Source organism: Vombatus ursinus, unplaced genomic scaffold (genome assembly GCF_900497805.2).
Source record: "Vombatus ursinus unplaced genomic scaffold, bare-nosed wombat genome assembly UNPS02005236.1, whole genome shotgun sequence".
NCBI classification, from domain to species: Eukaryota; Metazoa; Chordata; class Mammalia; order Diprotodontia; family Vombatidae; genus Vombatus; species Vombatus ursinus.
Window position 1 is genome coordinate 1029345 of NW_020945014.1, and position 27675 is coordinate 1057019.

The 27675-nt window shown below is 44.2% G+C and overlaps 1 protein-coding gene across 1 annotated transcript in view; it reads right to left on the reverse strand.

The window, feature by feature from the left end:
* ADGRB1 (adhesion G protein-coupled receptor B1) overlaps positions 1 to 27675 on the reverse strand; it is a 204560-nt gene that overhangs the window by 96382 nt on the left and 80503 nt on the right. The window contains exons 14-16 of the mRNA XM_027845202.1: positions 26787 to 26862; positions 26539 to 26641; positions 25422 to 25465 (exon numbers count right to left, since the gene is read on the reverse strand). Coding sequence (XP_027701003.1) covers positions 25422 to 25465; positions 26539 to 26641; positions 26787 to 26862 — 223 coding nt within the window. The remainder of the gene's footprint in view (positions 1 to 25421; positions 25466 to 26538; positions 26642 to 26786; positions 26863 to 27675) is intronic.

The window sequence follows — 27675 nt, forward strand, 5'->3', positions numbered from 1 at the left end:
AGCCTTTATTTTATAGGAAAGGGCTAGCTTTTCCTAGTCCTCCTTTTCCCATCCCCAACTTCTTTCTAGTGCCTTCCATCAACTTTGTATATATCCTTCTCCGAGATTACTTTCCATCAGGTCTGTGTATATCTTGTATGTACAGTGACCCTATATTTATAAAAAATATAAAATAATAAAAAGAACTGTTTGGGGAACCTGGGTTCAGGTTCAGGTTCTGGTATAATCAGCTGTGTGAACCTAGGTAAAGTCATCTGACCTCTCTGAGTTTGTTTCTGTATCTGTAATATGAGGATAACAATCTTTGCTCTCTTTGGAGAGTAGTGAGGCACTTGGTAAAACTTTAAAAATAAGAATTGCTTTCCTGTGATCCCTCCTATCGGTTCTAACTCTTCTTTACAACATGACTAATGTGAAAATATGTTTAATAGGAATGTATATGTAGAGCCTATATCAGATTGCATGCCATCTTCATGAGGGAGGTGGGAAGGGAGGGGGAGAAAATTTAAAACTCAAAAGCTTATGGAAGTGAATGCTGAAAACTAAAAATAACTTATTAAAAAAATGAAAATAGGAATTGGTATTAAGATTAGGACCTCAAGAAACAGCCCATTCCTCTGAGGAACATACCTGATGGCTATAAAATACTTTTTTTATATTGAGAAGGAATCTGCCCCCCTGTGACATCCCATGTATTGGTATGAAAGCCATGATAAATGCAGAAAAGTCCCCCTTGCCCAGGTGGCTAAGCGTCCAGACTAAGACCACACACAGTGGCTTCCCTTCTTTCAAGCCTGAGTCCTAGGAACTGAGTCCAAAGGCCATTGAATTTGAAGTCATACAATCACAGGATTTCTGAGAGGGAAGGATCTCAGAGTCCAGCACACCCGACCTAAAGCTGACCCATAATCTTCCATACAACATCCTGGACACATAATCATCCAGCTTTTGCTTAAAGATGTCTAGCAAAAGGAGCTCACTACCTCTTGGGGTAGGTCCATTCTCCATTTGGGGAATACAAATTGCTAGGAAGTTTCTTCCGTTAAACTTACAATCTGCCTCTTTGTAATTTCCATCTATCACTTCTAAGTTCTGTCCTCTGGGGACAAGGTGAATTAACTTAGTCTCCTTCCCCTAAAACATTCTCAGAGAAGGGAAGTGACTTGTCCAAAGTCACACAGTTAAGTAAACACTGATTCAATTACTTGAATACAGATATCATCTCCACCCCTGCCCCAATTTTTCTTGTTTAATCTGAACATTCAAAAGTATTCAATCAATCTTCATATGACATAGTCTCCTTTCCCCTCATCCATCCCAGCCCTGAATTGTCAGTAAATAATAAACACACATTTGTTACATATTTGCTATATGCCAGGCACTGTACTAAGTACTGGGGATACAAAGAAGGGAAAAAAGCAGGGTCCCTGATGATACACAGACTTGATGAAAGGTAATCTCAGAGAAGGATATATACAGAGTTGATGGAAGGCACTAGAAAAAAGTTGGAGATGAGAAAAGGAGGGCTAGGAAAGGCTTCCTTAAGAAGGTGATACCTGAGCTGAATCTTTAAGGAAGCGAGAACTAAGAGGTGAAGATGAGGGGACAGATTTTTTCAGGTATGGGGGCAGTCAGTGCAAAGGTATGCAGGTGGGAGACAGGGTAAGCTGTGTAAAGAATAACAGAAAGGCCAGTGGAGGAGAATAGTTGGGGGGGGGGGCTAAAGTGCAAAAAGATGTACTGGAGGCACTGGGACTTAAAAATGTCTTTCCTGGAGTGTGGCACCTAGAAGTGAACTCATTATCCTCTGTAGAGGACATAGGTCAGAGGAGAGGTCCATCACTTCTCCCTCTCTGGACACTCTACTTCTCCAAATGCAACTTAAGATACAGGTTTTGGTTTTGGATTTTGTACCTTTTTGACTGCCATGTTGAAACTTCAGTTCCTCTCCCTTTTGGCCTGCACCTGCCTTCCTGTGTCTCCACCATCGGGATGTTTTCCTTATTTCCCAGTCTAGTGATGTTTTCTCCCTTTGATGAGACCCTGTGAGTGGCTCTGGCATGAATCCACCTGGGTGTGAGACCCCCTACTGGTGCTCTTCCCCGAGATGTACTTGGACTGGGTGATTAAAACGGGACTCCCAGCTGTGGGTGAGAGTAGCGGGCTCCTTGGAGAAATCCGGCTAGCAAAATCTCAAGTTGTTTGCAGCTCTGCTGGGCAGGAGATGGGGAATGGAGAGTCCCACCTCTCCCAAGGCCAAACCCATGGGTGTCTAGCTGTGGGAACCTCAGCCCCACCCCCAAGCTTCTCACCATCCAGAACCTGGGTATCATGATGACCTGGAGGAGTCCGTAGAAAGCCAGGAATAAGAAGACAGCCCCCCAAATGTCATTTCCTCCAGGAAACAAACTAGAATGGACTACAAATGGATCAATGTAAAGAACGAAAAAATCTCCTAACAATTAAAGAAAAGCCATCAAGACATACCATAAGATTAAGAGCTGGAATGTACCCAACTAAGCAAACCCTTTCATTTTAAGAAGAGGAGAAAATAAGGCCCAGAAAAGGGAAGAGACTTGTCCACAGTCATGCAATAAAGCAGGACAGAACTGGATTTGAATCTAGGTCTTTTAACTCAAAATCCAGGATTTTTTTTCCCCCCAATTATACCATACTGATGTGGGGGGAGGGAAGAATGGGAAAAAACTGGGATTTTCCTTCTTGCCTCTTCCAGTGGACAAAAGTAGGAGAAAAGTGAGGCGGGGCGGATTCTAGCAAAGCAGATTTTTACTTGATGTGAAGAAAAACTACCCAGAATAGGAGTGGGATGGCGGAGGAGGTAGTGAGTTCCCAGTCACTGAAGATGTTCAGGAGGGTAGACTTGTCAGGAATAGCAGCTTGAGGGATTTCTGCTCAAACCTAGTTTCAGCTGGATAATTTTGAAGGTTTCTTATTCCTTTCAATCCCATCATCCTGGGTTTCTACAAAGGAGGGATGGGGGAGGGGGGGAGGGGGGGATCCCAGGCAATGCTCTATGTGAAAGTAAAGTTCCAGCTGCTTCCTGGTCCATTTGTTCATAAGCTAATGCCTGAGATCAGAGCTAGAAGGGTCATTAAGATTATCCAATCTGCTGTCACTTTAGAGGCTAGGAATCAGAGGTCCAGGAATGGGCAGTGTCCAAGGTCACATAATGATCCGGTAACTGAATGGGGACTATAACCCAGGTCTCTTGGCTCCTAGGTCCAGGGGTTTCCCTTTCATAGCACGCCACTACCACCACCACCACCGCTAATCAATAAACAGCCCTCTTTTTGGGTTTACATGGGCATCTTGTGAATTTTCAACTCTATTTGGATTTTATTTTTCTAGTGTCTGGGAGGTCTTTCCCTGTCCCCCAGGGTCAGGGGGGTCTTATCTTGGGTTGAAAGGGTCTTAACAACAAAGACGCCCTGAGATTGGAGGATGGACAGTATGACCCCTCCCACTGCTTTCCAGCTTCAAAGATCCTGTGCCCTCAGCAAGGTCAGTAGTCTGGATCAGTGCATCTCAATATAGCTGTGTTTCCTCACTCTGGCCCCATCTTTTGGAGAAAAGCTAATTAGCTTTTCTGCTCTCTCCTCAGTTCAATGTCCCCCTCCCACTTCCTGGTCTCACTGTCTTTCCTCCTCCTCCAGCCCAGCCAATGCCCAGAAGCAAAGCCAGCTGTTGTAACAGCTGTGGAGAATGTGAGAGAAAAGTGCCAGCCTCTTATCCTGGCATTCAAGGCCACAATTTGGCACGAGTCTCTTTCAATTTAAATGAGCAAATATTTAATCAAGCATCTACTCTGGTCAAGATTCCAGGGATAAGTAATATAGTATGTGTAGCAGAAAGAGCTGTGAACTAGCAGATAACTGACCTGGGTTTGGCTCTTTCTCTGGCTTTACTAGAGCAGCTAGGTGGTACAGTGGATAGAACTCCCGATCTGGAGTCAGGATGATCTGAGTTCAAATCCAGCCTCAGACACTTACTAGCTGTGTGACCCTGGGTAAGTCACTTAAACCATGTTTGCCTCAGTTTCCTCATCTGTAAAATGAGCTGGAGAAGGAAATGGCAAACCATTGCAGTATCTTTGCCAGGAAAACCCCAGAAGGGGTCATGAAAAGTCATACATGACTGAAATGACTAAATGACTGGCTTTAGCATGTGGCTTCGTGTAAATGACTACCCCTCTCTAAGTTGTTGTTTTTATATCTGTAAAAATAAAGGGCTTGGAAAAGATAATCTGTAAAATCCCTTCCAGTTCTGGCATTCTGTGGTTCCTAAATATCTATTACCCCAACTTTATTTGCCATAAGGGTACTATGGAGCGGTTGGCAGAGGGACCTGAGTTGAAACCCTGCCTTTGACACACACTGCCATGTATGTGATACATCTTCAACCCAAGATAAGACCCCCCTGACCCTGGGACAGTCATCCAACCTGTCTGCTCCCCGGTAACTCCCAAAGGGGTAGAGTAGTTGCTATTCTGCATTGGTAGAGGTAATCTCTGCACTGAGAGTTCCCTACAGCAGTGACATCACAGGCCCAGACCAAACAAAAAATCCCCAAGACCAGAAATATCTCCCACAAAGAGATGTCGCTTTGCAAAGCGGATAAAAGGTTATATGCTTGAAGCCTGGAGGACTGGGTTCAAATTCTACCACTGATATTTAATAATAGCTAGCATTTATACAGTGCTTTAAGGTTAGCAAAACACTTCACAAATATTATCTCATTTGATCCTCACAAAGACCCTGGGAGACAGATGCTGTTGTGGTCATCACTGGGTCATTTCAGTTGTGTCTGACTCTTTGTGATCCCGTTTGGCAAAGGTATGGAGTGGTTTGCCATTTCCTTTTCCCAGCTCATTTTACAGATGAGGAAACTGAGGCAAACAGGGTTAAGGGACTTGCTCAGGGTCACACAGCTAGTAAGTATCTGAGGCCAGATTTGAACTCAGGTCTTCCTGACCCCAGGCCTAGCACTCTATGCACTGCACCACTTAGCTGCCCTTAGATGCTATTATGATCCCCATTTTACAGATAAGGAAAACGAGACTGGGGGGAGGTAAAGTGACTTGCCCAGAGTCACACAGCCAGTAAGTATGTGAGGTCAGATTTGAACTTGAGAATCCCTGAATCCAGGTGCAATGTTCTGTCCACTGTGCCAACTAGCTGCCTCTAACCTTCCACTAGACCCTCTCACTCACACAACTCTATTATTTACCGACTAAGGTGTGAATGGCTTAACACTTGTGTAGGGGAAATGAGTTACCACACCGAGATCGGCCATGCAAACTCTGGGCAGGTGACGTCCCTCTGCTCTAGCCTCAGTTTCCTCCTCTGCAAAATGGCCCTCCCACCTACCTGTTCTCCTTCTCCACTTCACCTGAGCTAGGAGATATCAGGGCCATCTGGCTGGGACATCTGTCACCTATTGATGGACGGCATTGATTTGGCTGACCTGGCTGGCTCAGCAGGTGTTCCGTTCTACCCTGAAGCTCAGCTGAAGAAGGTGACCTTCCCCAATAAAAACAGCTTACATTTATAGAGAATTTTAATGCTCATGCTATGCATATGTTAACTCATTTGATACCCACAACAACCCCGTGAGGGAGGTGCTGCTATTTCTCTCCTCTCCCCTCAATCTACAGAAAAGGAAGCTGAGGCTGAATGGGGTTAAGTGGCTTTTTGGTCATACACCTAGGCAGGATTTGAACTCGGGTCTATCCTGATTTCAAGGCCAGCACCACCAGGCACTGAGATGCCCACAGGCACCATTCCTTGGTCACCTGAAGGGTCCTAAAAAGGGGCGATGATAGTCCTGCCGCCCTTTGATCCGGTGAGACCCCAGGGGACTGGTCCAATTGAAGCACGCCCAGAGGAAGGAGACCAGAATGTAGCAAAGCTCAAGGATTAGGTGAATGAGGGGTTTTTAGCCCTTTTCACAGAGCGATCTCTGCAGGCTGGTTATGGGACAGCAGAACTACATTTGTTCTGCTGCGAACCACAGGGCAGAGTGAGGGATGACAGAAATATATTCTAGAGAGGGAGATTTCAGCTGGAGTAAGGCATGCACACAGTCACACTGAAGCATGCTTTGGGCTAGGAGGGAGCTATTAGCATCAGCAGAGCTATGGGAGTGGAGGCTGCATAACGAAGTCCCTTGTTGGGGAGGTGAAGAGGAGGTTCTGGTACTGGGTGGAGAATTGGAATAGATAGTATCTGAGGGCCTTTCTAGCCCACCGAGCCTGGGATCACATTCACAGCCCAGTTCAGTCTCGCCCCAGTGCCACATTCAGCTTGGCCCTTGCACTCCCCTTTGGATCTAGAGGCCTTGTGTCTAGCCTGGCTCAGAGGACGGAGATCCACCACCAGCCCTAGCCCTCAGATCCCAACACTGGGGCACCTGGAAGCAAAGGGGAGAGGAGAAAACTCTCACTGTCCTAGGCACAGAGGGCTTACATAACAGAGAGATACAAAGCCCACTCACAGACATCCATAGACTCAAAAACACTCGACATGTGAAATGGACGGAGGTATACATGCTAGCACAGCCTCTGGCCCACACAGAAGGACACACTCACCAGCAACCAACCAACCAATCCATCAATAAACATTTATTAAGCACCTACTAAGCACCAGGCACCAGACATATGCATGAACACGCACGCATGCATATGGACACACAAAACTGCTCACTTTGATGGATTCCTGTTCTTATACCATCAGAGACCTGGAGCCAGAAGGAACCATGATGTCACCGAGTCTCACTTCATTTTTATAGATGAGAAAACTGAAGCTGAGAAGATCTATTTGACTTTCCCAGGGTCACACAGCTAGTAAGTATTTAAGGCAGAATTTGAACCCAGACCTTCCTGACTTCAAGTCCAATGCCCTATCCATTACACCATACTGCCTTTAGAGCACCAACATGGGTCATGCTTCATTGATGGGGGAACCTCCCCGTCTCTTCTGTGTGAGATCACAACCCATCTGTGTTTTTCATCCTGTGCAATTCTTGCCTACGTCCTCCCTAATGGCATCAAAATCATGGAATTCTCAAGTTGGAAGGGACCTCCATAACCTAAATATAGTCTAAATATAGGAAAGGAAGCCCCCCTAAAAGATCTTCAGCAAGGTGGTTATACTGAAGACCTTCAAGGAAAGGCAGTCAAGAACCTCTCATGGAGGCCTATCCCGCTCCGGGATGGCTCTCATTGTTAGGACATCAAGACTCAAATGGTCTTTTTAACTTCCACCTGTTGCCCTGAGTTCTGCCCTTTGGGAACAAATCTAATCCCTCCTTCACATGAAAACCTATGAGATACTATAGAGACAGCTCCCATGTCCCCTGAGCCTTCTTTTCTCCAGGTTAAATATGCCCAGCTCTTTAAATACCCCCAGAGAATGATCTATTTAATCTTCAAGAGCTCTTCCTGTGTAAGGAGTTCTTAACTGTATGTTTGTGAGACAGACAGAAAGAGAGAGAGACAGAGACAGAGAGAGAAAAACAGAGAGAGACAGAGACAGAGAGAGAGACTGAAGAGAGACAGAGAGATGGAAAGAGAGGTAGTGAGAGACAGCTAGGAAGACAGACATAGAGACAGACAGACAGACAGAGACAGAGAGTGGTAGATCCCATCAGCATTCTGGGGAAGCCCATGAACTCTTTCTCAGAATAATGTGTTCAAACGACTAAGATAAAATGCATAGGATTACAAAGGAAATCAATTATTGAAATAGTCATCAAAAGATACATATTTTAAAATAAGGTAACAGACCATGGGTTTAGAACTGGAGCCCTGGACCAGTGTCCATGTTCATTGGTGCAGTACTTGACCTCCCTGTCTGTTATACTTCGATGATGCTACATGATCCCCCTCCCCTTTTCCGATCACACAGAAGAGAAAGCAATCCTTTGACCACAGGACCATAACATTTAGAGCTCTAAGAGATCACAGAGATCATTCAGTCCATCGTCCCTCTGGTTGCTGAAGAGATAACTGAGGCCCAGAGGAAACGTTATTCAATCATTTTTGAGTTGCGTCCGACTCTCCGTGACTCCATCTGGGATTTTCTTGGCAAAGCTGCTGGAGGAGTTTGCCATTGCTTCTCGAGTTCAGTGACTTGCAATGACACGCTGGCAGAGTGGAAGAACCAGGCTTGGCACCCAGGTCCTCTGCCTATTATGCCAACTTTCATCCTTCTACATTAACCTGCCTCCCTGGGTCCTAGCTGGTATCGTGGGGTTGTCGCCATTTGCAGATGGCTCGTGCCCACCACGCACTTCTCCAGTCATCCACAACTTTGATTCACACCCAGCCATGGCAACACATAAAAACACACGTACAAACACAGCTGCACAAAGTACACTGCCCATCCGCATGGCAAACCCTGCCTTACATTCACACGGGCACACAAATGCACCAATACAGGCGCACAATCACATGTGGACATACACTTATCCATATGAACATACATGTATGGTTATATACAAAGGAGCGTTGTTCCCTTTGGGTGGATCCAGAAACACACGTTTCCAAACATTTTGTCACACACGGAGGAATGCACACAGGCAGACGTGTGCACACTGTGACATAAACACATGTTCCTATGTTTCCACAGCGCCGCAATCAAATAAACATAAGCATATACTGGGGGCACAGCTCCCAACAAGCACCATTGCATACACACACAATGCCCCTCAATTTATCCCCAGAAGCACAGACCCGCCCAGTATGTGCACACATGCACACTCCTGTGTATGCACCAATACATAGGCAGGTGCTTAACACCTGTGCACATCTAGAACCCAGCGGAGAGCCAGGCATCCTGTTGAGAGTCAGAGCCCCGAGAGGGCAGCGGGGCTGCCAGCAGCTCAAGTCTTTGAGATTTAAACACCATTTACATTCATCAGACAAGACATTTCCTTTGCGAATACTTAGAGCTCCCTGCACATCCCTCACACCTTCTCTCTCCAAGAAGAATAGCATCGTCTACAGCTTTGTAACCTGAGAAAACAAATATGCCCCATCCCCCTTCTATACAAAGGTTTTCTACAGCTCCCCCTTCTCCCCCTCCAGCTGGCTATGAACTGTGCTTCTGGCGTGGGGGATGGGCTACACTGAGGCAGCCCCATTCTCATGCTTATTCAATTACATTCCCATCTATTAAGCTCTCACTATGCAGTCAGACCCTGGATCTATAACCAGGAGCAGGACTCAGACTGGGAGGGGGGGGCGTCATGGCTCAGTGTGGGGCCAGGGTCAGTGTTCAGTGTGGGATCAAGGTGAGGCCTCAGTCTGTGACCAGGCTCAGGGTGACAGCCTCTGGCCAGTGTAACAGCTCAGTCTGTGACTGAGTTTGGGGAGGGAGGATCAGGGCATGTCATTCTGGAGCTAGAATCATGGAATGTAGTCCTGAAAGGAACCTTGTTGTTCAGTCATTTCTCAGTGACCCCATTTGGGGTTTTCTTGGGGTTTGCCATTTCCTTCTCTAGCTCATTTTGCAGATAAGAAAACTGAGGCAAACTGGGTGAAGTGCCTTGTCCAGGGTCACACAGCTAGTAAATGTGTGAAGCCAGATTTGAACTCATGAAGATGAGTCTTCCTGATTCCAGGCCTAGTGTTCTATCCATTGTGCCACAAGAAGTCTTGAAAGAAAACTTAGAGATCATCTAATCCAAATACATCTTAGAAATGAGGAAATGGATTCCCAGAGAGTAGAAATGATTAGTCTAAGGTCGCATAGGAATTAAGTAGTCAGGTCTCAATTTGAACACAGGTTCTGCCCCAGGATCCACTGTTCTCTAACAGTACCCTATCTCAATCTGTGATATGGGCTAGGATTTAACTAGGATGGACTTCTGGCTTGCACCCTCAGTAAATATTCCCTGACCACATAAGTCCCCTGGGGGATGAGTGAGGATACCCCTTTTGGATGCTGTACAAGAGAGGTGCCTTTAGTGTGGAGCTAACAGGACTGGGAAGCAGGACCCCTGAGTTCTTGTCCAGACTCACTGTGTAACTGTGGGCAGGCTGCTTGTTCTTTCTGGACCTCAATTTCCTCAACAATACCACAGAAGGATGATAAGTGGCCACTTCCCCAAGTACATGAGGGATACAGGTAAGATGAGGCAGTGATACAGAAGATATTGGCCTAAAAGTAGGGGATGGACTTGTAGACCTCCTTAGACTACAGTTGCATTGGAGTAAATGAGAGCCATGAGAGGGATTCATCTGGTGCTTTCCTCCACCTCCTGCTAGCAATGTTGTGGCCCCATAGGGACTCTCAGAGACCTAGCATGGAGCTGAGCCATCCTGATGAAAGGGCCATAGTGGGTTTCAATGATGCCTGTATGATGTAGTGGTACCAACAGATTGCAAGTAAAATTAAACCTCTCCCATTTACTACCTGTGAGACTCTGAGACTTTGGGCAAATCACTAACTCCTTTAGGACTTAGTCTCCTCATCTCTAAAATGAGAGGGCTATACTAGACATATGCACATATACTAGAGGTTCCTTCCAGCACTGGGTCCTATGATATTGGGAACAGAAGATTTGAGTAAAAAGACTTGAAATCAAATCCCAGATCTACTACTCAGCTGATAGGACTTTCTCTGAGTCTTAATCTCCTCATTTGTAAAATGAGGGGGTTTGAACACATCATCTCTAATACTCCATCCATTTTTCTCATGCTTCTATGGCCTTTCCAATGTGGTTCAATGGGCTGTAAACTGGACCAAGATACAAAAAGTTCAAATGGACCTGGGTTCAAATTCCTTCTTTGCCACTTACTAGCTACACGACTCTGAGAAAGGCACTTCCACTCTCTGGGCCTCAGTTTTCTTATCTGTAAAATAGGGATATTAATACCTAACTTGACAGGGTTGTTGTAAAGAAAGCACTTTATAAACTTCAGAAATGAGTGTTATTCACTACTATTACTACTACTACTACCACCACTACATGGACACACACAGAAGTAGACACAAAACATAAACAAGCCTTTTTGCTGGAGTGAGCTTTGTCTGATCTTTTCTTGGTCCCATCACATGCAGTCTTTTATCATATTTATGTGTGTACCTAATATAACCTCCAGATTCCACTCCTTGAGGAGCATAAGATCAAAAAGCTGAAGGTAGAAGGAACCTCAGAGGTACATCTACATCAACAACCACATCTTATAGTTAAGGAAACTGTAAGTTTCCTTACAGCCCAAGGCTGTGACCATCCAGGACCTCTGACTCCGAAGTCAGTGAGTGTTCTTTCCATTGTACCATGACCTTGTTGCTTCTCCCCCGGAGCAATAATTTGCTCTTATACACAGTAAGTATTTAGTTAATAAATATTTGCTGAGCTAATTTAAAGAATATCCTAGACCAGGAATGGGGAACCTGCAGCTTCGAGGCCATACGTGGCCCTCTTGGATTCAAAGGGCTACACTTGAGGACCTAGAGGGCTACATATGGCCTCGAGGCCCATAGGTTTCCCATCCCTGTCCCAGACCTTAAGAGTTGGCCTACAAGAGCTTGTGTGCTAAAGAGAAGCCTGGGATCAAATGCAAAATCCTCTGCTTGGCCTTCGAAGCCCTTCAGGACCCATCTACTTCTCCAGTCGTCTTATGCCTTCCTCCCTGCCAATGTCCAGAAACATTGGTCTCTCTGTTGTTCCCTGAAAAAGACCCTGCCTCTCTCAGTTCTGGATATTTTCACGGGCTGTTCCCCCGTGCCTGGAATGCTCTCCCTCCTCATCTCCACCTCCTGGCTTCCTTCAAGTCCCAACTAAAATCCCACCTTCTACAGGGAGCCTTTCCCCATCCCACTCCATTCTTGTGCCTTCCCTCTGTTGGGTATCTCCAATTCATCACACACAGAGCTAGTTTGTCCATAATTACTTTCATGTTGTCTCCCTCATTTGATTGCAAACTTCTCCGGGGCAGGGACTACTTTTTGCCTTTCTTTGTATTCACAAGTGCTTAGTATGTGCCTGGCACATAGTACGTGCTTAATAAATGCTTACCGGTCAATTCACCAGGAGAAAGTAGACAAGCAGAAAGCAAAGGCAAGGTGCAAAGGTCCAATATCTGTCTGCCATTACTGTTAAGAACCATTATTCTTTTAGACAGTATCTTCCTCTATAAAAGGTGATTATAGCTATTCTCCTAATACTGGAGATAACTGTTTGGGTAACAGCCACAGCAAGGCAACATGTAGACACAGGAGAACCAGACTTCAGGTGCGTTTGTTTGTGGAACAGTTAGTGAGTGAATAAGAGTACAAAAGAATGGGTGGAGCATAGCGTAACACTAATACTCATGGCACAGTGCACATCCAGGCATGGCACCCCTAGAACTCAGTCTCAGAAGCAGAATATGAAAGAGGAAGTGAGTCTGAGTACAAACCACTGGGGCCATTTTGTGATCAGTGGCACCATGACATCATGGGGGCTGTGCTGCACATTCAGTCAGAAGGAATTGGGTTCAAATCCTGCCTCAAACATTTACTAGCCGTGTGAACAAGGGCAAGACACTTAACCTCTCTGAGTCTCCATTTCCTCATCTGTAAAATGGGGATAATAATAGCATATGCCTCACAGGATTCTTTTGAGGATCCAAATGAGATAATGCATGAAAATAATTTTGCAAACCTTCAAACACTATGTAAATGTCAGCTATTATTATAGTGAGTGAGTCAGTTAAGTGGTGGGCGCGTGGGCAAAGTGGATTCTAGGGCCAGGCAGAGGCGAACCTCCCCTGTCTATGTATTTGGCAGGATAAGTTGGTGGTGCTGGGCCTAATGCCGATCCCTATGAACCAATTCTAATATCGTGGGGTCTGGGAGGAGAGATCTCTTAAAAACACTACCTATCAGAGTGGCACATTTCAGAGTCCTAAGTGATCTTTTCACAAAAAAAAGAGCATTTAGGTAAAAGCCAACAGACCAGGGCAGCTTTAAAAGGCAGCGAGGTGGTGCATTAGATAGAGTACTAGGCCTAGAGTCAGGAAGACCTGAGTTCAAATCCGGCCTCAGACAATCACTAATTCTGTGACCCTGGGCAAGTCACTTAACCCCGTTTGCCTCCATTTCCTGATCTATAAAATGAGAAGGAAATGGCAAACCACTATAGTATTTTTGCCAAGAAAACCCCAAATGGGATCACAAAGAGTCAGACACAACTGAAATGACTCAACAACAACAACAACAGACAAAGAGTTCTGGTAGGAATAAAATTAGTATCAAGTAATTATGTGCTAGTGAATGTTTGTATCTGAATGAATCTGTAAGGGGAATGACCTCCCTGTAACTGCGGCCATTCAGGCCATTCACCATACTAGTTGTTTATGGAAACGACATGAAAAGAGACAGAGGTGGTTTGGGGTAGTGGAAAAGACCTGTATTCAAATCCTGCCCCTGTTACTTACTAGCTGTATGACCCTGAGTAAGTCACTATACACCTTAAGCAACTCCCTATTACTGTTGAATGTACCACCATTCTCCTCGTCACTCTGGCTCAAAATCACCCACCTCCGACATATCCAATCTGAAGCCAAACCTTGGCATTTCTACCTTGACAAGCCCTCTCTTACACTGACTCTTCTCTCCACCCCACAATCATAGGCCTAGTTCAGACTTACTCTCCTCTTACCTGAACCATTGCCATTACCTTCTAACTAGTCTCCCATCTTCAAGTTTCTCCCCATTCCAATTCATCCTCAGCCCGGAGGCCAAGCTGATTTTTCTGACCATATCACTCTACTCCCTGCTTGGTGAACTCCAGTGGCTTCCTATTACCTGCAGGATCATATATAAACTCCTCTGTTTGGGGTGTATATCTCTTCCTCACATGGCCCCTTCCTACTTTTCCAGTCCTGTTAAATTTCAGTCACCTAACACATTCTAAGATCCAGTTCCATAGGCCTCCTTGTGGGTCCTCCAACACTACACTCTATTTCCCAAGCCTTTGCATCGGCTGTCTCCCATGCCTGGAATCCTCTGCCCCTCACCACTACCTCTGAGCATCCCTGGCTGCCTTCCAGCCTGCTCAAATCCCACCTTCTGCAGGCGGCCTTTCCCACTGCTCCCCCCATCCGTCATTCCAACCCGGCTGCTAGTGCCTTTCCTTCTATTATCTTCTTTCTGCCTATTTGTTATATTTTCTTGCACGGACTCAGTGTTACTTACATGTTATATTGTCTCCAGCATTAGAATGTAAACTCCCTCAAGGCAGGGGCTGTTTTTACCCTTTTTGTGTCCCTAGCTCTAAGCAAGGTGCCTCACACATAGTAAGTGCTTCATCAAGGTTTGTTGGTTGACTCTCTAGCATTTATCTACTAAGTCATAGAAGAGTTGCTATCTGCATGCATAGAGGAAGTTCTTCCATTGAGGATTCTTCTAGTGTGACATAATCACAGATCCTAAATATATTTGAGTATGGGAAGGACAACACATGAGAAACAGATGATGTGGGCTAGAGGCCTTCTAAAGGAGATCTTATGGTACAACGGAAAGAGCATTTAGACACTCAGGAAACCTGGGTTGGATTTCTAGGTCTTCCACTGACTTCCATGCAGCCCTGAGAGAACCGTTTCCCCTCTCTGGGTGTCACTTTTCTCCATCGTAAAATGTAGAAATAGACCAATATGATCTCTAAAGATCTTTCCTGCTAAAAATGTTACACCAGACGACTTAGTCCTGGAGGACTGCTGATCAAATGCACTTCCCTTCCTTCTTTCTTTGCAGAGGTGGGGCACAATGAATGTGGACTATTTAATATAGGGTCGATGAGTTGAATAGCTTTGCTGGAAGTACCATTACTTTTCTTTTTTAATCTCTATTACAAGGGATAGTTTGCTGGGTCGGGGAGTGAGAGAAATGTTGAGAAATGTAGGTGACAAAAACCCTATTTTATTCATGTATATATGTATGTACATGTACATGTATATACATACATACATATAGTTAAGTGCATGAAGTCAAGAAAGGGAGAAGTCTCATGGGGCAAACCATTCAGGAAAGGCTTCCCGGGAAGGCACTAAGACTTTAGAACAACAGGATCTCAGAGCTGAAAGAAGATTCTGAAGTTTCCTGGTCTCACCCATACCTGCACAGTCAGGCTGTCTACAGGAGTGAGGGGAGGGCTGAGTTCCCAGGAATCTCAGTTGGGCCATGGCAGCCCTGGAAAGAGAAGTACCATAGTAACCAGAGTTATTTATCCTTTAGGGCTGAGTTTGGCACAGTCTCAAGAAAAAGAGGAGCCTGGTTTCTTCCCAGGGAACTGAAGAAAGTTTCTTTGTTATTTTCCCCAAAGCATTTTGCTGGCCAGCCCTCCCCCTGCCTCCTCTCCCAGGGGCCCTCTTCCCGCTGTCCCCTCATTAGGAGGTGGGCCCTGGATTTGTGAGAAAACTGGGCCTAAGGGGAGGAACATGCTGGGTGAAGAGGCTGCTGAGGAGGCCCTGCTCCCTGCCAGCACACTCACTTCCGCACCCCACACAACGTCTTTGTGCCATGGAAACTAGGGGAGGGGAGAGACCCTTAGGGATAGGCTCTTAAAGTGGCCATCACTCAGAGGATGGGGGTGGTATATGTGCCCAGAAGATGATGGACACTAATAGCATGCTTTCAGGATAGACAGAGCCCCTGCCCTCCGGAGTTCCAGATTGCTAGGAGTAGGGCAGATAAACTTCCAATCTCAGGAAACCTCTGATCTAGCAGAGAAAATAGTTCCTGTCCTTGGGAGCTCTTAATCTGAAGGGGAGGCATAGCTCCTGTCCATAGGGACTCCTGGGTCTGAAAGGGAGAGAGACACCATTTCTGAGCCCTAGGCTGAGAGAGACACACAGCATGCCAGCCTTCGAACCTTCTACCTCCTAGAATAACTCCTCTTCTACTCAATAGCAGCACACCATGCCTCTGTCTTCCTTTTAAATTGATCACAAAAGTTATTTTCTCTAGGAAGCTTTCAACGATTAATTCCATTTGGCTCCTATTATTCTTAGAGTCCTCGATTCTCCCCATCCCTTGGGCCACTCATGCTCAGTACTTCAGCCTTGCTTTAAGGAGGCACCTTACTATTAGCATGTGACAGTCCCTGGAAAGGGGAGATATATGCATATATGTAGTGTTTGTGTGTGCCTATCTATGTGTGTGTATGTGTGTGTGTGTGTGTGTGTGTGTGTGTGTGTATGTACATATATATGGAGAGTCTGGAACTCTGGGTGGTAGGCCTGGTTTTACCACATTTCAACATGTAGATTTGAATAGGTCACAAATTCCCCGGGCTTCAGTTTTATTTGATTCTTTCTAAGGTTTCTCCTCCTGCAATTGTAAATCCTATAACCTAACGATGGGCCCATGTGGTGAAGGGGGATGGGAGCTGTCCCTTCAGAACCCTAAGGATTGGGACAGTAACAGAATGATTGAATGTGAAAGCCTGGTAAACTTGGGGATGGCTCAGGTTTAAATCCATGGCAGATAAGAACTGCATTACTATGAAAGTAATTATGATGGCCAAGAAGCAGCTAACTGGTGCAGTGGATAGTACTTGTCTTGAAGTCAGGAAGACTTGAGCTCAAATCCTGCCTCAGACACCTACACTGACTATGTGACCCAGGGCAAGTAACGCAACTTCTGTTTGCCTCAGTTTCTTTAACTGCAAAACAAGAATCATAACAGTATCTACCTCCCAGGGCTATTGTGAAGATTAAATGAAATAATATTTTTAAGTGCTTAGCACAGTACCTGGCACATAGTGGATGCTTAATAAATGTTTGTTTCCTTCTTTCCTTCTTCTGCAAGCTGAAAGAATAAAGACTAGGGGCCACTTTGTGAGTGTCTGTGGCAGCCCAGAATCATTCTTGCTTCTCTGGGAAAAGTAATGCCTTCCTCCCTCCCGCCTCACCCCAGGTGCCTGTCTCTCTCTCCATACCTGCCTTGAAATGTTGGGATAGACACTTAGGGCCCAATCCAAAAAAGCCTACCCTAGCTCTATCAAAGACTCATCTCTTCCAGAAAGTCTTTGAGATTAACTCAGTTTCCCTCAGAGCCCTCCCCTCTTCATTATTGCCTCTCACTACATTTCACCCCAACCCCAAGCCAGTCCAAAGTACTGACCTGGCTTCTGAAACACACACACACACACACACACACACACACACACACACACAAGTCTACTTACAGAGACAAACACACAGGCACTGACACAGACTGACAGATACACAGAGACACAGAAAAACACTGCCAGAACTGGAAGGGAGGGAGACACGTGATGTATAAACATGGTAGCCCATAAGGACCTGGATTAGCTGGTTCAAAGGGAGAGGCGAGGCTCAGATCCTGGCAGCTGATCAAGAGCCAACCACATCCAATTAGGACTTCCATCACCCAGAGCTGGAGGGAGCCCAACATGGAGAGACACAGGAGACAGAGCCAGAGACAGAGAGACAGAGACAAACACCTAAAAACAGAGAGAGACAGAGTGGATAAGAGAAAGCAAAGGAGAGAGAGAGAGAGAGAGAACTGGGGGAGGGGAGGAAGGTGGAAGGAGGGGAGAGACAGGTAGAAAGAAAGAAGTAGTCAGAGGAAGAGATAGAGGAGATGAAGTAGAGAGAGGAGGGAGGAAAAGAAGAGAAATAAAAGCAGAAAAGAGAAGAAAACAACAAGAAAGAGAGAGTGGGAGGACACAGAGAGATAGAAACAGAACTGGTGAGAGACAAACAGGATGAAAAGAAAGGGACAGACAGAAGCAGGAAAGAAAAGAGAGTGAAAGGAATGGATTCCCAGAGAGACAGAAATAGAAGGAAAAGAATAAGCATGAAGAAAGCAAAGGAAAGAAACAAGAGAAAGAGAAAATAAGGGCAAAGAAAGAGGCAGAGAGAGGAGGGCAAGTGACAGACAATAAGAAAAAGAAAGATAGCAACAGAAAAGAAAGACAGAGATAGAGGAAAGTGAAGGGAAAGTACAGAGAGAAGAATCATAGATCGGATCATATACTTAGAACTGGAAGGGACCTGAGCCTATCTAATCTACCACCACCACCCCATTTTTCAGATGAAGAACTGAGGCTCATCAACATGAAAGGGTTTGCTCAAGATTGCACAGGTAGTATAAGAGGAGAGATTTTAAATCAAGTCCTTATACTCTAAATCTAGCATCTTTTCCACTGTGCCACATTTCCAAAAGGGAGTGAGAGATGAAGAAGGATATATCTATACATATATGTATATGTAGATATAGATATATTAGATATGTGTGTATTTATATACACGTATACAAAGAGATGGAGAGATGGGAGAGAGAGAGAGAGAGAGAGAGAGAGAGAGAGAGAGAAGGAGGGGTGGGGGTGAGAAGAGGACACATAGAGGAGAAAAGAGAAAGAAAAAAGGGCAGCCAAAGAGAAAAGGATAAAGATGGTGAGGAGAGACACTGAGAGAAGACAGAGGAGATCAGCAAAAATACAGAGGGAGATGAAGAGGGAAGGGAGCTCTTAAATAATTCAAAGACTGAGAATGCAAAGGGGAGAGGAGGAGAGAATGTGAGGGAGGTAAAGCGAACATGAGGAAAGGGGGAAGAGATGGAAGAGAGAGAAGGGAGGGAAAGGTAGTGGGTGGGCCAAGAAAACTTTCCTCAGAGAAACAGTCAGCTCCTTTGTCCAGGGAAAGTAGGTTGTGAATCCCTCAGACAGTATCCCTTCCCCTCCCCTGATGGTGATTAGTATGTATTTGAGGACCCGGGGTGGAATTCTCTATCTTAGGAGAGACCATGCCTCCCTAACAGCCCCTTTCCCCAACTGATGACAGCCTGAGGAGGCAGAGGACCTGAGCTTCAGTTCCAACTTTTCCAAGGTCAGCTGTATGGCCTTGGACAAGTCATTTCCTCTCTCTGAGTTTCAAATTCCCTGCCCCTACAAAATGAAGGGGGTATATTAGATAGGCTTTCCAGCTCTAGAATCTTTAAGAAGTTCCAAAAATGCAATGCCATCCACTACCCCATCTATTCATATTAGTTTCACTCCTGTCTCCCCACTCAGCACCTTTGCTCATAGCCCTCCCCTCCTATCCTGTTGCCTCTCTCCACTCACACAGCCACCACCCTAGTACCAGCCCTCGTCACTTCTTGTCTGGACTACTGCAATCATTTACTAATTGGCTTACCAGCTTCTGGTCCAGTTCATCATCTCCTCACTGCCTAGGTGATTTTCCTAAAGCACACTTCTGTCCCTGTTACTTCCCCGTGCCTTTTCACCCTTCACTGCTCAATGGATTCCAGTGGGTCCTTATTTTTATCAGGATCAAATATGAAGAAAGCTCTTCATTACCTGGGCCCTCCCTACCTTTCCAATCTTCTTATGCTTTACTCCTCTTACTGACTCTAGCTACACTGGCTCCCTTGCCATTCCTCTTCTACCTCTACGGTTTTGTATTGGCTGTCTCTCATGCCTGGAGTGCTCTGCCCCTTCCCCTTGGCCTCTTAGTTTCCTAGGCATCCTTCAAGATCAAACTCAAAGTCAACCTTCTGTCCCCTTTCAGATTACATTCCATCTATTCTTTACTCTTGTACATATCTGGTTATTTACTTATAATCTTACCCATTAGAATAGATGCTTCTCAAGGGTAAGGACTGTTGGTCTTTTTTTTTTGTATCTCCAGCATTTAGCACACAGTAAATGCTTAATCAATACTTGTTGCCTGACTACAACAACTCAACTCTGCCCCTTCCTTCAAGACCTAGCCTGAGCCCCACTTCCTCCAAGAAAGGCAATTCTCGTTGAGAGTGATCTCTCTTTTTCAAAACTCTGCAACGTGAAAAGCCTGAGTCACATCATCTACTTGAGTTGGCAGGATTGTGACTTCATTTCTGGAGGATGAGAGGCTTAAGACCAGGATCAGGAAGACTGGGGTTCAAATTCTACCCCTGTGTGACCTGGGTAGGTCAGTTTCCTTACCTGTAAAATGTAGATAATATATATATAATATATATATATGTATATATACATATGTAAAGCTTTTTACAAGCCTTAAATCACCATGTATAGTGGATAGGTAGTTATCCTTAAGACCTGGGTTCAAGTCCGTGGTTGCCTGACCCGTGATGAGTCACTTAATATCTTACTGCTCTAGGGAATGTTCTAGGATGATAAGTTTCAGAGAAGTTGACAATGTGTGTTTGGGGAGGGGAATTACTCAACACGAGCTCACTACATAAAGGAAATCATAGATCCAGTCCAAAAAAAGCCCCCCAAACCAACAACTATATGTATGTTGGCTAGTAATTTTTAGGCTGAGGAGGAAGAATCCAAGGAAGGAGAGAGGCTGAAGAAGCAAAAGAGAGAGAAGGAAAGGCTCCTGACTGTCAGAAGATTAGTTAACCTTGGTAAGGAGTAAAGAACGTTCTTCCTGAAAGATGGAAAACTGGAAATGGGCAAAGGCAGATACATTTTGAATTATGGAAGAGAAAATGTTTAGAGAGTTCATCTCAAATAGCTCTGATATGTTCAGCAAAGTAGGAAATGTAGCCATTCCAGGCATACAATAGGTGGAGACGGGAACAGGGACTAGATGTGATTTCATTGGGATCATCAGGGAATCTCGGGTAGGAAACACTCTATCAATGCAGGTTCGCAACATATAGCCTTAGAGAGTTGCTAAGAGCACTGAGAGATTAAATGATTTGTCCAGGGGTCACACAGTCAGTATGTGTCTAAGGTAAGACTTGAACCCAGGTCATCCTGGCTTCAAGGCCAACTCTCTATCTCTCTACCATGATAGATCCCCTTGATTTATGTAGTGAGTATAGAATTAAAACTATGAAAATTTAGGAATTTCAATGAGATCAGATATGTAATTTAAGTTTTAAATTTTAATATTAAATCTTCATCTATGTATATGCTGCATTTTCAAATTATTAAGTGGAAAATTTTTCCCTTTTTTTTTTTTTTGATATGGTTGTTGGAGAAGGCAATAAAGACAAAATGGCAGACTTAGTCTGCCGATAGGGATCAGTTTAAACAAAAAAACATTTCACTCAAGAGTGAAATAACTTGGCCAATTTCAGACGATCAGTTCCATTTAGTTTTAATACATTATAAAGCGAAAACAAATCACCCATTTGTTTTGGAGGCTACAAATGTTCTTTGGTCTTGTCTAAACTGATTTAAGTTGAGCTCTGGGTTCTTATAACTGGATTCTGTATTATTGCATCCCATATGGTAGTGGAGAAAGTACAGGACTAGGAACTGAGAGATCTGAATTCTAATTCTGCTTCTGTTGCTAAATCAATATATGACTTTGGGCAAGCTGCTTGGTGGGAAATATGCTAGACTTTTACAAAGAAGAAAGCTAAGACTCTATGGGTTCCTTCCACTTCTAACATGCTATAATTTTGTGAGGGGGGCCATCACCAGTCGTCCTGATCCATATCTTGCCACTGGACCCACATGGCTCCAGAGGAAAAAGCTGGTGACTTTGCATAGCCCTCCCTCATTTAAATCCAATTCACTTGCATGTCATGGTATCACCTCCCTGATGTCATGGTCCTCTTCAAGAACGAAGGACAAACAACAACAATTCCATAAAACATCGGAGATCAGTGGGCTAGCCCCTTCATTTTGCAGATGATAAAACTGAGCCCCAGAGAAAGGAAATGATGCTTACAGTCACACAGCTAGTAAACAGAAGAGCCAGGTTCCAAATACAGGCTCTTCCCACTACAGCATGCTGCCTCTTAGGTCTGATCTCCACTACTAGAAGGTGAGCCCCTTGAGGGCAGGGACCATGTCTCATTCATCATTGTATCAAGAAGGGGCAGGGAATTAAATTGTGGGTTAATGTAAACAAAAAAAAATCCTAAAGCTAAAACCTTCCAAAGGATCAGAGTTGTACCAAAGTGGACAGGGCTTCCTTACTCCTCAGTAATGTAGGCAGGATGGCCATTTATCAGGAATGTACATTGCTGTTCCTTAGATGAAACATTCCACCCCCCTTCTCAGTTTCTTTGTACTGGCTGACCACTAAGTCAGGGCTGTCCACCATCTCTGTCTCAGATTTTGCAAATTCCTTTTTTCCTTCAAAGCTTAATTCAAGTTCAAACTCCTAAATTAAGTTGTTTCTGATCTCCCTGGGTGCTAGTGGCCCCCCTCCCCAATTACATTGTATATATTTTGTATAGACTTATAGATGTATACACTATTTCCCCCGTTAGAACATAAGCTCCTTGGGGGCAGGAACTCTTTCATTTTTGCATTTGTATCCTCAGGCCCTAGCACACGGTATCTGGCACACGAGTACATAATAATTGTTTGTTTGCTATTGACTGATTTTGTGGAAGTCATTTTTGCCTTAGGAGAAGTTGTAGATGACCTGAGATACTCCTTCCAAATCTAAAGTCTGTGATCCTATGACTCTTTGTCCACCATCAGCCTGGCCCCTGAAGCATTGTCTGTGTGCTGTCTCTGTGTTTTTAAAGCACTTCACATGCTTTCTGAGAGCTCTGACTACTCCCTCCTGTCAAGCAGGCTGGGCAGAGATGTCCTTTCATTGCACATTTGGGGAAAAAGAGATCCAGTGAGGAAAAACAATACCTGTTCAAGATTCAGGGATAGAGCAATTGTCCCAGTACAGGGCACCATCCTCTGAGGGTAACCAAAGACAGTCATGAGGATGGATGGTACTAAGATCTTAAGCGTTGTTACTCTGATTTGTAAAGGCCACATCTCTTAGATAAGCCCAAGACACTTCTCCCAAGAAACTTGTCATCATTAGCTTTACCTGGATTGCCTGATTCTAATCCCTGACCCATTCTTCATCTCCAAAAAAATAAAAAACAAACAAAAACTGGAAGTTCTAACAGTCACATGCTCCTTGATAGTACAAGTTCCTCTGTCCTATACCAAGCCCATTGAGCAATGAAGTGAGAGATTAGCAAGAGCTTTGGAAAGAAAGAAGTGATGGTCATGGTGACCACAGAGGAAAGTGATGATTGTAATGATGGTTATGGTGATTAATATATCATATCCATTATGGAAAGGGGCCTGTGTCAGGTACCCGAGTGGATACAAAGATAAATTGGATCCAATCCATATCTTCAAAGAGATCATAATCTATAGGAGATGGTACTGGGGGTGATGGGGTGATGGAAATGAAAATGATAAAACAGAGAAAAAGAAACAGACACAGAGACAGAAAGTATGAACAGCGATTTGAGCAATTATGGTGATGGAGATGATGATGTTACTAGTTACGGCAGGCATTGAAACAGATGGGTGGTGCAGTAGGAAGAGCACTGAAGACCTACGTTCAAATCTGGCCTCAGAAACTTACTAGTTGTGTGACCTTGGTCACTTAACTTTTGTTTGCCTCAGTTTTCACAACTGTAAAAAGAGGATAATAACTGCACATATCATGCAGAATTGTTATGAGATACTCGTAAAGCATTTAGCACAGTGTCTGGCACATAGTAGGTGCTATATAAGTACTTGCTCCCTTCCCTTTCCCTGATGGTGATGCCAATTGGTAATTCCAGTAACAGTAGCCACTGTGATGGCAACCATGATGATATTGATGATAACAATGGTGGCATAGTCTGAATAGGTATCTGAATGATAGTAATCAAATAGAGAAGTAAATGCATCTTGCCCATGATTGAGGTATCATTAACAGACACTTTTCAGGGACTTCCAAGACCTTTTCAAAGACAGAACAGAACATCCAAACAGAAGATGAATAGCCAGGCATATTCAGATTTGCCAAAATTTACACAGTGCACTTACAATAGCAACAACATCAAAAGCGTCCAGGGACTTTCAACTCAAACTTTTTCTTCCCTACATTCATCCACAGTCTTATCCCTCAGACTCAATCTTAGCCACACAACCCCAAATTGTACCAACTTCCCTAAGACCAGAATTGTCAGATGGAAGGACCACCGGTCAGCATGGAAGAGAGGGAGATAGACAAATAAGGGCAGGAGAGAAAGAGGATTTCCAGAGAAATATGAATTCTGCCACTCACAGTTAGGAAGTAAAACTATGTCAGGGTCAATGGCATAAATAACTATGTTATTTAGAGTGGTGGTGGCTGAGGGGATGGTTCAGAGAAACTAAGATGAAAGACCACAGGAAGTAGACAGAAGGCAGGACAGGAGATAATTGCTTCGCCATGGAGCCCGATGACCATGGGACACACAATGGAATAAACTCTCAATGCTGAACTCATGTTAAAAAAGCTCTGTGGTTTTATTCCAGTTCTAGTATTCTGTGATCCTGTTATTCGACCAACATTTATTGTGTCTATTTTGAACAAAACACGGTTCTATATCTCTTATCCTATGATTCCATGATTCTTGCCCCAAACTCTCACTTGACATCTATAATCCAGATACTCTACAATTCCATTACTAATTAGTCTAGGATACTCTTCCAGATTTGAATAACTCTATTGCAGATTATTCTATGATTCTATTCTAGATACATTACTTAATGATTCAATTATTTCACTCCATATCTCTAAGCTGAGATTTTATAATTTGATAATCCAGAATCTATTATTCTACTGTTCTATTGAGATATATTATCTTATAGGACTCTCTTTTCTGGGTTCTGTCTACAGTCTAAGCAGGGAAATGTGGAAGTTGGGTCAAAAAAGAACAGGATGGCATGGGTCAGGGAATCCATTACAATTCTGAAATTTACAGAAGGCTCTAGGCCAGAACTCCCTATTAGGTCTTAATACCATGTTACTACTCAGAGGAAACTAATGGACCATAGGGTAAGAACAGAGGAGAGGCCATTTAGGGCAGAGAGAAGACATTTTTAGAAGAAATAAAGAAGAGGGGGCAGCTAGGTGGTGTAGTGGATAGAGCACCAGCCCTGAAGTCAGGAGGACCTGAGTTCAAATCCGGCCTCAGACACTTAACACTTACTAGCTGTGTGACCTTGGGCAAGTCCCTTAACCCCATTGCCTAGCCAAAAAAAAAAAGAAGAAGAAGAATAAGAAATAAAGAAGAAAGGGACATAGGTCAAGATTGGGGGAGAGGCTATTTATGTGATGGAGGAGAACTTAGGAAGGGTAGGAGAAGGCTAAGTCATCTGCATCCCTTCCAACCTTGGGCAGTGAATATTAGGAATGGAAAAAGAGGCGTTATGGACCATCCACTTGGCTGAATGGGACAGAAAGGAATGTATGGTGCCAGAAGTGGGGAGAAGAATGGAAAGGGGCACACATGGCAGGTAGAATCAGCAGCTCCCAGGATGCTATAGCTTTTTCAGTACTCTACTTCTGTCTTCAGACGTACCCTCTCCTCATCACTCCCATGCCCCTTGCCAGAATGCCTCCCTCCCTTGCGGCCCAATGCAAATCGCATCATTCTCCCACCAGGCCCAGCGCAAACCCCAGCTAAACTTACACATCAGCCTCCTCCCAAAGGATGCAAGTCTGGTTCGTGGTGCCCTGGTAGGGGTGGAGAGAGAGAAGGAACAGATATTAGACTCCATCCCCAGAGTTTCATTCTGCAAAAGCTGCCTAAGACACTCTAGGGAAGGATGAATAGGGTTCTCTTAGGCAGTTACACATTATTCACACATTAGTAAGGATTGCTTTATTTTATGTCACCAAGAATATGGCCCTATGGAAATGAAATATACACAGCCCAGTGTGTGGGAAGAAGGAGAAAAAAAAACCCCACAGAAACAAAACTTGGTGTAGGAGTTTGGAAACCTGACTTTTCATTATCAATTTAATGTATGTAAGTCCCACTCTCTTCTGCTTATGTACTCTGGGCCTCGGTTTTTTCTTTGTAAAATGGAAGGCTAGGGTGGACTAGATGATCTTCATTTCTAACGTTCGCTCTCCAATGTTCTTAGGGTCTTGCCAGCTCTGACATTCTAAGGTTCTATGGGTTTCCAAAGAGCTGGGGCTCTAGCCATAAATCCATGAGATGGATCATACACATTCACACATGCACCCATACATGTACACAAACACATCAATATACCTTTCTATGTGCTTCCAGGTATGTATGCACATACATGCTATCATCACACCCACACAATAACTGACACGTGTCCATGTCCATGTATTCCCACAGATATTCTTATCCCTGTTTATGATTAAAACATGCTGGAGTGACTTCAGAGATCTCCTAGTCCGACTCTTCCATTTTGTTGTTGAGAAAATGGAGGTCCAGTGAACAGAAATGACTTGCCTAAGGTCACACAGCTAGTAAGTAAATTCTACTTACTCATTAGTAAGTAGCATTGGGGTTTGAAACCAGTGACTCTCAGTTCCACTTTTCTTTCATTACACCAGAGTGCACATACAGAGATAGATTAACACATGTACACCCACCGTTACATGTATATATATACATACACACCCACATGTTCTACGCATGTAGTACAAATGCATTCACAAATATGGGCACCCACACACGCCAAAATGCACATGTACACATATGCGGGTCCACATATAAACATATTCAGAAACACATGCCAACACCTTCGCATACATTCATGAGCACTTACATTGTACATGTGGGAAAACTCAATCTCCAGAGGGGTTTGCAGGGATCGAGGGGCAGGCTTCACAGTCACAGAGATGACTTTCGAGTTTAGGACAGTGGTATTCCTGGAGAAGAAAAGAAGAAAAGGCTTTGAAAGAAGAAATTGAACCTTATATCCCAGAACAGAGTCCCTGAGCCAACATGGGGAAGGGTTATAACACTGGGGTCTAGTGAGGGAAGAAGGATCAGCGTGAACCAAATTTTTCCTACCTGTGCAAGGCCAATATACTGCCAAGATTCCGGTAGAGAACGGTGCCAATCACAAACACAGAGGAGGCATCAGTCTCTGTAAAACAGCCCTATCAGCATTAGACTCAAGTGATGTTCTTGCCCATGGCTTCAAAACCTACGTGCAGACCCTGCCCTTAGTTTCACCTCCTCCCATCTTCCCCATACCCCTAGACAAAACAGTCTTTTCTCCTGGGGGGACTCTGTGATTGGGAAGCGTCAGGTTCGATTCACTTAAAAAATAGGTTTTGAGTTAAACTGAATTGACAATAGTAGGTACAATCAGGTGGATTTCAAAAAAGTTGAATGACGGGACTCAAAGATTAGTCATTAATGGTTCCATTTCAATTTGAAAGGAAGTCTAAAACGGAGGGCCCTAGGAATCAGTGCTTGGCCCTATGCTGTTTAGCAATTTTATCTCTGACTGGGATAAAGGCAAAGATGGCTTCCTGATAAATTTGTAGAAGACATGAAGCTGACTGGAGAAAATGTAGGGTCAGAATCAGGATATGAAAAGATCTTGACTGGCTAGAATATTGGGCTGGATTTCAGAAAATCAAATTTAATAGGGACAAACATAAAATATACATTTGGGCTCCAAAAATCAATTTCATAAGTATAAGATGAGGAAGGCATGGCTACTTAGTAATTTAACCAGAAAAAGATTTAGGGGTATTAGTGGATCATCAGTGTGATATGGGTCAACAGTGCTGAATATTAGCCCTACCTCACAAAAAACAAAGCAATCTAAGCTTGAATTAAGAGAGGCATGTGGCAGGTAAAAGATGAAATGACTGAAGAAACAAAGGTTTAATCTTCTGAGCATATTGATTTATTAAGCAATGCCTAACAAAAGCAGGACTACACCCCT